The 11542-nt window shown below is 33.0% G+C and overlaps 1 protein-coding gene across 4 annotated transcripts; it reads right to left on the bottom strand.

Annotated features, from left to right (window-relative positions):
• Nucleotides 1-5411: 5411 nt before the first annotated feature.
• LOC133677137 (protein cornichon homolog 1-like) lies at nucleotides 5412-9956 on the bottom strand. 4 transcript variants are annotated; one of them, XM_062098974.1, is made up of 4 exons: nucleotides 9762-9956; nucleotides 9133-9314; nucleotides 7600-7722; nucleotides 5412-5817 (listed from the first exon to the last, which is right to left on the bottom strand). In XM_062098974.1, exons 1-4 carry the CDS (start codon nucleotides 9831-9833, stop codon nucleotides 5757-5759), a joined length of 438 nt encoding a protein of 145 aa, XP_061954958.1. In that variant the 5' UTR covers nucleotides 9834-9956; the 3' UTR covers nucleotides 5412-5756. The 4 variants fall into 4 exon arrangements, with proteins under 4 accessions (XP_061954958.1, XP_061954959.1, XP_061954956.1 ...); XM_062098975.1 differs by having other exon boundaries at nucleotides 5412-6298; XM_062098972.1 differs by having other exon boundaries at nucleotides 5412-7497.
• Nucleotides 9957-11542: the final 1586 nt, after the last annotated feature.

The following is an 11542-nucleotide window of genomic DNA, read 5'->3' on the forward strand; positions in this document are numbered from 1 at the left end:
CATGGTTTAGTCATTATTTGATAATTTTTTATTTATTGAAAACTCAAGTTTGATTGTAGAGCCGTAGCATCTCAAAATCAATAATACCCAGTGTGATCTTGAAGGCAAAGCTCTGAAATTGGCGGCCACAGCCATAATCTGAAAGGCGAGTTCTTGTGGCTGGCGCAGCGTGGAAAGAGAGCTAGCATTCAGAGAGGCCAGCCATGATTCTCGTTCAGGCCCACATGAACGAACTAACACAGGCATTGATGAGAGTCGGTATCTACTTCTTAACAATAATTTGCTTGACTGTGACCTCTACATATCGATAGTTAAGGTGGCAATATGACGAGACCCCAACTAAGGGTGATAACGCCGTCTGCACTGTGTTCTTTTAAATTTTTAATCTTCTCAAAAGAAAATGGATTTAATTAGCTACTATTTCGCCGTTTACAACTAAGGGTGATAACGCCGTTTACATTTTTAGGTAATTCTCCAAGAAGAAAACGAGGAAAAGGGAATTTAGGTAAAGTTTGCAAGAGTACGAAGAAGCTAACCTTAACCTCCTATTTCGTGACAAATTCTATGTTCAAGCCCAACCCAAACTTGCATGCACAAAAATGGATTAAAAAAAAGAAGAAAAAGAGGCATAGCCATAGAACATAGTGTCTAATCAAACTCAAATCATTTGATCCACGTACATTTATGATTCGAGAAAAACATAAGATAGAAAAGCATTAATGGAGATCTTTATGATGGACAGAGATTTTTCAGATGAATGTAGTGTAGGTATGTGTTATTGTGCCTCTCACACATAAATGTTAGATGTAATGATGCATGATTAAGTTTAAAGTATGGGTCACTAGGTAGGTTGTTGAATCAATTTGTTAGTTATTAACTCGGTATTTTATATAAAAATAAAATCATTTTAGTAGTTTTAAATAATAATTTTGAGTTGATTTGAAAAGTTTTATTCGAATCTGAATTTGATCAAATTAAATAAATTATTTAGTTTTTTTTTATGTTCATATCTAAAATAATTAAAAAAAATCTAACCCCAATTTAATAATTATTTCACTACCCGTTCTGGAAAAAAAAAAAAAAAGGGGGCCAGACATGCACATACAAAAGATGATAAAAGGCAAAAGTTTTTATTACGAGTTGGAAATTAGGACCACAAAAGATTTTCCAAACCCCAGAATCCACGTATTAAATCCATGATTAGGACTAGGAGAATGTCCACTTCCGTGGACCTCAATCTCCGTGCTATTCACGTGAAGATGCCCCCATAATCCCATTATTATTATTATTATTATTATTATTATTATTATTTTCTTTAGTTCAACAAATTTTAATATAGCCCCTAACGTTTTAATTCTATATACTAATTTCATCTTCAAACATTTTAAAGTATCAGGTTTAGTGTTTTAATCTTTCTTAATATGGAACTTTAGAAGTTACCATATTATTTATTGCGTTAAGTTGTAAATTGAATTAATTTTTTTAAAGTAAAAGATATCTTACTAATGTTTTTTCTAGTAGAAAAAAATAAAACATATAGGAATTGACTCCATGTAACTTGTTTGACTTGACGAGTTTAAATGCAACCCGATCGATCAGTAAAATTATAGTTTGATTCGAAATAAATATTTAAGATGACTTTTTTATCACGACAACATATTGAATCAATTCAGGTTAATCTGCTAAACCACAACTCGAGTTATGATACTAAGATAAGCCAATAGAGAGAAAAATAAAACAAATTATAAAACTAAATTTCCAATAAATTTAGTGTTTAAAAATAAAACTGAAAAAAAAATTAAAAAATAATATAAAAACAACCCGAGTTAACTTGATTTAACCAGTGATTCGAGTTATAAGATAAAGTAATCCTTATAGAAAACCAACCGAAACTAATCATGATGTCTAATTACTAAACAACCTAATATTGAATGATATAATTAAAGGAAAAAAATTCAATTAGAAAAAAAACATAAAAAGAGAAAAAAAATACTTTTTTAGTGAGTAGTGTCTAAGAGAGGTAAAGTAAAATTCTTTTTTTTTTTTTTTGTCAATGTTAATATTAATAGAGGAGAAGACTTTTCTAGTGAGTAGAGTAGTGTCTTGCTACGAGGAGAGGTAAAGTAAAATTCTCTCTGGTTTTTTTTTTCTTTTTTTTGTCAATGTTAATGTTAATAGAGGAAAATGGTAAGGCTGTTAAGGCTAAGTTACGGAGGATTCAGGCTTCTTTTCTGGGCCAGGATTTAGGGCATCTGCGTCACTGCAAGCTACAGCTTTATACAAGACTGAACCATGGTCAATTGTCCAATTCAGAGTCGAGAGCCTAGCCTAAAGAGGTCATTTTCTCCTCTCAAGTTGTTGAAGGGATTAACAGGCATATTTGGAAGCAAGCAAGGTTAGATCCTATGATATTTTTAAGGAAAGGACATGGTGTTTTAAGGCAAGGTTTGGCAATATCGTCAACATATATGACTGATTTATCTCGCTGTGCTGTTTTTGTGCACCAAACAAAGCTGAAAAGGACGTGAGAGTGTGAAGTTGGCAGCACTGGTCGTGTACCTATGGTGGAATATGTGGAAGTGAAGGAAGAGCTTGTGGCAGCGGAGACATTGATAATGAGAGTAGAAGGAAATAATGCTCTGCTTTAGCCATCAAAACACCGAGTGTACTCGACAGTGAAAGGGAATGGTGCTTGGTAATGCTGCTTTAGCCATCCAAACACCGAGTGTACTCGACAGTGAAAGGGAATGGTGCTTGGTATTGCTCTCATGGTTGGCGGTGATAACACAAGGGACAAACTCACTACCATGTAGGCCAAGCCTTCGACGGTGATTGAATTAGACATTGTTTTTAATGATGTTATACTTTCGATTTAGTTAAGGAATGGAAGAATTTAGGATGTGTTTTGCTAGTAAAATTTACACTATTTTCTTCAATTAAGAGCGTAGAGAGATAGGAGTGTTGTGATTATGACGTTATAAGAACAATCAACATCTAATGAGAGGTTATGTCCCTAATGATGTCAACAACTAATCTATGAAGGTTAAATCTTTGGATAGGGTTTCGCCTCATGAATAAATGATTAGGACATCATTGCAAAATCTTTACATTATACATCCATATTTGATTCAAATTGATTTTTGAGGTAAATAATTATAATTCGAGCATGAAATTTCATAGGATTTTAAAAAATCAATCATTATCACATCGACAACTTATTTAAACGAAAGATACTATAATTTTTATGACAAGATGATGCACTACTGAGAGATATGAAAACGTTTTGATATTAAAAATAAAAATAAAAATAAAAATAGATATATTTTTAAATAAAAAAATTATTTTAAAAAGTATAACGCATGATAATACAGACACCCTTTAATTATAAAAAGAGAAAGGAGGTACATCTGACGGTCAATCTTGTTTTATTGCTTAAAAGTGACCCATCTTGAATAAAGACCCAGTGGTTGTAGCCCAAAACACCAAAGCAGGCCTTGATGATGCTTGGTCCACCAGGGAAATGTAGAAGACAACTGCGATCAAGTCCAGCTCCTGAAAATGACCCAACATGCCACTACACGTCACGAACCAATAGGCGTTGTTGGTGTAGGGTCAACGCATCTAGGTGGTTAAAATTTTTCCCATCGGATCCAGCTGAGAAAGGTGGAGAGGTGGACCCGATGGGCCTTCATGATGTTCTCATAAGGGTCCAATTACCAATTATTAGTATCTTTTTTATTGTACAAACTACGAGGAAGGGCAAGAAATTGTACAGCTGCCTACAGTAAAGTCGGCAACAGAACGCTAGTGGAGGATAAAGTGGACCCATGCGGACGCCGTAGGCAGCTTTCCTTCTGGAAGTGTTTTTTTTTTAATATATTAAAATAATTTTTTCATTTTTTAAAAATTATTTTTAACATTAACAAATTAAAATAATTTTACAATATCAAAAAAATATTAATTAAAAAAAATCATTTAAATTTTAAATATTTTCATAATACAAAAATAAACAGGCGTAACTTACATGCAGTTAAAGATTTTGCTGCGTTTTTAACAGCCTCACCAAGGCCCAGTTAACTCATCAATCCAGCATCCTAGCCCAGGTTCTGGGCCCGACCAGATTGAGGGTTGAAATCGGCAACCTAAACCTATTTAACATGACTTCATTCAATTTCATCATATGAAAGACAGACTCTCCAAATTCTTCGAATTTAATCTAGAGATTAGAAAGGAGCTTCAGTTACAAAATCTAGACTCTACTAGTCCTCGAGGCGAGCTCCATACAATCTGAACAAAATTCACATTGAATCCACAGACCTTGAAGCTCCATTTCCACTTGGGTTCGACTCATTTGATAGTTTGAGCTTTTAAGTTCAAATTAGAGTTATAACTGTAGGCTCATCACATGGCTATTGAGCCCAGTTCAGCAAAGTTTGAACTGGCCGAAAGATGAATGTTTCTAAGAACTGATGTCCTATTTCTAGTCGGACTCCAGGGAGGAATACAGCCCTGGTTTTCACGTTACTTGATAGGCATTGTGATCTCAAGTCAATGAATGTCCCGCTTAAACCAGTGTTGTTCAAGCCAGCCAAGTAAATCAACCCAGTACCTAGCCTGAGCCGGGTTTTAAAAAACCTGATGAGAACTAACCCAATCAGACCCAAACAATCCAGCAAATCAATTTATGATCCAATCAACCCATTTTGACTTTTAAAAAAAATATACTATCAACATTCTTTAAACATTATTTAAAAAATATTGAAATAATGTTATTTTGACTTAAAAAAAAATAATACTATCAACATTCTTTAAACATTATTTAAAAAATATTAAAATAATGTCATTTTAATTGACTCTGGTAACTTGTTAAATTTATGACCTGAGTTTAACATGTCAAATTCATGATCTAAATATAAAACCAGACCAAGTTTAATAACTTAAATAAACCAAAAATAAAATCAAACATAAATAATGTCTTCCTGAATTCTAACCTAGCTGATGCACTAGGTGAATTTAATCTCTTAAATACACTTGGATCACAAAAAAAAGAAGGTATTGGTTGACAGGTAAGAGAATTAAAATTCTAATTGCCGTTTGAGTAAAAAAAACATGATGACTTGAGACGAGAGTAAAAGTTAGAGAAGGTTGTGTATCAAAATCACGATTTTCTTTAGACCAAGGCTTGAGCCCCAACAACATATTTCAACATACCATATTACAGGCAGAGCCAGGTTGGTAAGATAGAGGCAAATGTAATTCAAACCTTCCGCCCCCTTCCTAATTCATACACATTTGACTCCTACAAAGGCAGCGAAGAGACTGCCCGCTACCTGTATGACTCTGCAGGTAGCTGAGAGATCATACGAATGTATATCAATCAGATGAAAGACATTTGAAGAAGCCATTCGATCAAGAAAAACAGGGGACTCAAATGCAGGTCATTATATACTTGAAACAGATCAATGTATCCATCAACGTTAGCTGATGCATGTAGCATTCCAAATTTTTCAGTGATATGTTAACATCCTCGTGGGAACCACCTAATTGTAAGACCCAGCTTACAAGCAACTCTATGAATCAGTAAGCATATTACATGTTAAAACTGACGACATTGAAAATAATTAGATGGCGCTCCTTTAAACATGAACGTTAGAAGATGTAATTTGCTAGGCTAAAATTCATTTCCTTGTCCTTTTGTTTGGATCAGAGATGTAAAACCCACTTACAATGTGCAGCTAAAACCATTCGAATAGTGATCAATGTGAATCAATGTCGTCGTCGTCATTTAGTATAAGGTTGACAGCAAACAACACAACCCTGCAAGAAGAATTTCTTATAAGCATAGAGGATAGAGAGAGAGTTCAAGGTCCTTTAGAAAGGTAGAGAGCCGGTGTCTTATGGGTAATGGACACAAAATGGTACTCCCGCTCCTTCACAAAGAAAAGCCCTCCCACAATCCATGTGAAATTCACAAATATCTTGGAACCTAAAAGCAATGTAAAGATAACTTTGCAAACATATTTGTTAAAAAAAAAATTGGAAACTGTAGTGAAGAGAGAACACTCTTATTCAAACATAAAACAGCGGCCTAAATACATAATACACAGCAGCCTAGATACATAATACACCCAAAGATGGGTCCTGGAGGCCATATCCTAATTGACCCTGTTGCACTCATATTTAAATCCTTCACCTCACAAATACTCAGTCCCTCCTTAGTCTCACCACCGTAACACGAGGCTTATGCCCTTTCTCCACAAGATAAGCCATTATCATACACACATGCTAGTTTGAGTTCCTACATGTTGAATATCTGAATCTGAATGTTTTCATTATTCTACGAATTCTAAACAGTTTGGTAATTGGCAAACCTTCAATACATAAAACCTTTGAACCTGGTCAGATCTGCAACACTCATTGCATTTCACAATGATTATCAGATTAACTCACAATAGATACTCTTGCCAAACAAAGACTTGTACTTGAGTTCAATCTTCAGTACAGTTCAGTGTCAGCTTCATTCTTGGAGAAAAATGGAAACCCATGGCATGGTCAATGAATGCCACTTGTAATGGTTTATTAAATACTCTGATGTGAGGTTAAAATACTCCTTTTCAATAATGACATTTATTAACATACAATCACAGTTGTCTAGTGAGAAAGCAAAGCCAAAAACAGATTAGCATCACATGCATATTGCATACCCCTACATGATGTTTGTCAATGTACTAAGATAGTAGCTGTGATTGTGGTAGCCGTTACTTTTCAAAGAGCTTTTCATTTGGAAATGCATTAAAATAATATTTTTTTTTATTTTTTAAAATTTATTTTTGACATAAGCACATCAAAATGATCCAAAATCATTAAAAAAAAAATTTGAAGCCAAAGAAAATAAAATTTAAAAGCGCTTTGTAATGCAAAAACAAACACAGCTTTATGAACCCGTAGATTAACATTCTTGGCCTTTTACCAAAGTGCAGTAAGCAATGAGAACTTAAGGGAAAAAAGTCAAAATAGCAGCATCAGGTTCCTGAACTATTATGTCAATGGTTTAACAATGATAGTACGTGATTTGGCCAAAGTAGGAACTTAAGATTCTCTACACATGTAAGTGCCAGATTCATTATTTACAATTAGTTACATAAATATATGTAAATGTTCAACTGTACAAGAGAAAAGCAATGAAATTCAATGCCATGACTGGAGTTTTATTTTCAATTTTATGCACAGTTTTATGTAGAGTGTAGATAAAGAATTGGAGCAATAATAGAAAAATAGGTCAAATACTTTATGCCAGCATTACTTTTTCTGAAAAAATGCAAAACTACAAAACCATTAACCCGGTAGCCCCTCATATGATCAAATGCTTTCCTATTTAAAAGCACTAAAAAGTATCAAGCTTCCAGGCTAATAATGGTAAGTTTCTAGAATTCAAAAAAAGATGAGTGGATATCTAATTCTTCAGAGTTGAACAGTGATAAGATGCCTGCACCAATTCTATAGCCAAACGGAATGGAAAACATATATCAGACCAAGAGATAGTTGGAACATGTACTTAATGAGAAACCAGGATAATTATATGCAGAGTTCAGAACAAACCTAAATACGCAAATTGTGAAGAAGATCATGTAGACACCAAGCTTGATCATCCTACGCTTCTTGTCAGTGTTGAGGTTTCTGAAAACTTCAGTGACATCAATAAGATGTTGCCGTCTAATAAACCTGTAATATTGTGGGATGACATATACATTTTAAACACAGCACAGAAAGCTTAAACCAAACACATTCATGATTAATATGGATCAGGAACCTCACTGAGGACCTTTCAATTTCCATTTCTTTTTGCCAGTCATTGTCATTTCCACAACACAAATCATCATATTATAACTTTTGATGTGACTTGACAATATAATTGGCCCCATCAAGGATTATTTATCAATTTTTTTCAAATGCTTGAGAAGTAACACGCATCTTTTTTTTATGAATACTATTCCCATTGGTTTCCTTTTGAGCAGTACCATATATCTTGTTGTGAAATATCTCATGTGGGATCAGAACACAAGATAATTAAAGTTTTTCAAAGCTGCTAATTACTCTCAGGAAGTAGAATGAAAAGAAAACAACTCTTCTTCTTTTTCGCACTTAATTGGATAAAAATAGGTTATTACAATTTTGAGGGAATCACTATGATGAAATTGGTAGACACACTACTCTTAGAAAGCAGTGCTATGGAATTTCAGTGGGAGGCATTAGAAAAAAAAGCTGCCAGTTCTTCTGAGAGGTTGATGTTTCTCTGATGGCATATGGAGCTTTGCTGTTTTCTCTTGATATTTAATTGTGTTAAATATAAACAGGCACTGTGATGATATGCAAACAGAAAAGGATTAACAGTAAACCAAAAACTCTGATCCATAGCACTAGATTTAAGATAAGGACATTTATGAGGCAGAATTAGAAATGGTGAGGGGTGCAGGGTGGGTACAGGCTGCAGGAGGATCATCGTTTAATCATCATTGCCAAGCAGACAACGAACCCCATGTGAAACAGTAAGAGAAATATCATTGAGCTAATGGTTGTTATATAATGCATCCGGCGATCCAACACCATGATTCTCTCCAACTCGAACAGAACAAAGCGATAATGAAAATCTGATAGTTACAAAACACATTAAAACTTACAGAAACAGGGATGGCCTAGCCTTCATTTCACAAGGTTTACAAATTACTACTAGAAGTCAAGAAAAGAAGTTCAAATGTGTTATTAAGGGCAAGATTCTAAGCCATAGTTCAAATACATTTTCAATTTATATCCTGGATATTAAAAAAAAAGTATAAACTGTTCACTTTTTCGGTGATATTTTTTGTTAAATGCAAGAGTATATGCCTAGTCCACTTTTAAAACTTACCTGCATCTCACAAGGAAGCTGCTTCTATAACCTATCTCCCAAGTAAAGCATGCGCACATACCAAATTCTTAGTTAAAACCACAACGATGACGTTTGTTGCAGTTAAACAATGCAGACAACTTGGCAATATAAAAGCGATAGCAAGGAATGTAGCTTGCAACATGGAACCGTGAAGAACAATAATATCAGTTTGTTAGAGAAAATGAACGTGTATTCAGTACACTTACAGCATTGCATGATAACAGGTAAGAGGAACTGCCGCCAAAAACAAGATCCAGTGACCTGTGAAGAGTAAAAGAATGCTGAGTGCAGCTTGCAAAGCAAACTCAAGCAGAATCCACCTGTTGATGTTAGCCGTCGCCACAAACGGATCCATCTGGTCTACCTCCAAGTCCGTTAAGCATAGAAGCTACAAATAAATAAATTAAAAGCAAGCAAGTACAGCAATGAGAAAGTACCAATCCTAATATCCACAATAAGTCAATAACTGTCATCGAATCTATATTTTTTTTGTCAGTGATCCAAATCTAGCCAAACAAACTAGTATAACAGTATCGCTAACATCTTAAACGAAATAATAAATAAAGTTATAGTATAAAAGAGTGGATAATAATAGTAATAGTTCAAAATTCAAATTGCGCGCAAACTCTGGTATCAATAATTAATTTTAGCATGGATATTTAGCTAAATTAATTTTAGAAACCAAATAAACTGAAAGAATTAGCAAAAAAAGAAAAAAGAAAGAATCGGAGATTAAGAAACTTGGAAACTCTATAATGCTGAGTATTCGGCAAACAGAGAATGAAAGTAGAGTTAGGGTTTATTTGGAAGGAGAGGAGAGGAAGATAATAAATACAGCGTAAAAGACGATAGCGAGGAGGCCAGAGTTGATGAGTAAACAGATGATCCAGAAAATCAAATTCCACATTGTTTCTGCTTGCTTCTTTTTCGGGGCAGAGAATGCGTGAGGGACTGGGTACAGAGGGAGTGGGGTTTTCTTTTCTGTTTGATTTTTTTTTGTGCAAAAAAAAAAAAACAGAGAGAAATGGAGGGAAGGAGAGTAGAAAGAGAGGGAACTGGGGAGTGTTTTTACTTTCAGGGGTTTTGTTTGTGGGTACAATGGGGGTCCCACTAATGATTGCGTTGTGGGCCCATTTGAATTATTTTCCCCGCGATTCCGGTTAATAAATATGTTTTTCTTTTTTTAATGTTGAGAACCAGAACTTAAAAAAATAAATAAATAAATAAAGATATCTCGGGAATAATAAAATTAATATAGGTTAATTTAATAACCATGTGATTCAGATAATAACTATAAAAATATAAAAAAAAATTACAAAATTTAAGTTCCAATAATCTAATATTAAAAAATAAAAATAAAAAAATAATTAAAAAAAACTCAAGTCAAACCCGGATTAATTTTACAAACCAACAAGCACCGTATAAGATTGTAATTAAAAACTTAAATTAAAAAAATAGAGAAAAAGACTAAAGTTAAATCAATTAAAAAACAAAAAAAAAAAGCCAATACAAGTTATCTTGACTGACTCACACCCAAAATAACCTCGTATAAAGAAAATAAAAAAAAATTACAAAGTTTAAAAACCAATAATTTAATACAAGTGATAAAATTAAAAAAAAATTATAAAAAAAACTTCGAGATAACCTGGGTTAACTTAATTAACCTGGGACACGAGATACGAGGCAGGTATAACCCCATAAAAAAAGTAGAACAAATCACAAGCTCAAGCCCAATAATTCAATGTTGAATGATAAAATTAATAAAAAAATATTTAAGTGAACTTGAAAAAAAACAAAGCTCAAACCTAATTTTTAAAATCGCTAACCTTGCTTATGATATTGAAATTACTCCATGGAAGACATGCATGAAAAAAAATAGATCTTATTTTTACGGTCACCACAATGACTATAATTTTTTAAAAACTAGATGATGCATGATTTTTTACCTTTTATTTTCTATCAAGTTATCCTGATTTCATGACCCGAGTCACAGGTTTGGTAGGTTAATCCGGGTTGAATCACCTATTATTTTCTAGATTACAAGTTTATCATGCTAATCTAAATTGTTTCAAGATATTTTTTTTGTTATTTTTTTGATCTAATTTTGTTATTTTGTATTAATATGTTGAGAATTGTGCTATATTGTATGTTTTTTTTTTAAATTAGTTTATTTGTTGTTATTTTTTTTATTACTTGATTAAAATAAAACTAGCCTATACAACCTAATTTAGTCTTTAATTTGAGTCATTATTTATTTATTTTTAATATATCTGCACCACCTAAATATTATTTTGAACATAAAAAAATAATGCCTTGCAAGATATTGGATAACACGATTAATCAACTCTATTATAAAAATAGTATACTAGTCAAAAAAAAAAAAAATTATTTTCAAAGTTCATTATCTTATTATTCACAATACAACCAAATATAAAGTAATTTATTTTTAAAAAACTATTTAAAAAAAAATAATTTTCTGACAGATAAACGAGGCCATAGGAAATTAATTCTTGCCGTGCAAACATAAAATTAAACTTGAAAAAGACAAAAAAGAAAGGAAAAAAGTGTTGCCGGCATCCTGATCAGCGTTTTAAAACCTGGTTCGGTTTAAGATCT

Source organism: Populus nigra, chromosome 17, assembly GCF_951802175.1.
Source record: "Populus nigra chromosome 17, ddPopNigr1.1, whole genome shotgun sequence".
Taxonomy (NCBI): Eukaryota; Viridiplantae; Streptophyta; class Magnoliopsida; order Malpighiales; family Salicaceae; genus Populus; species Populus nigra.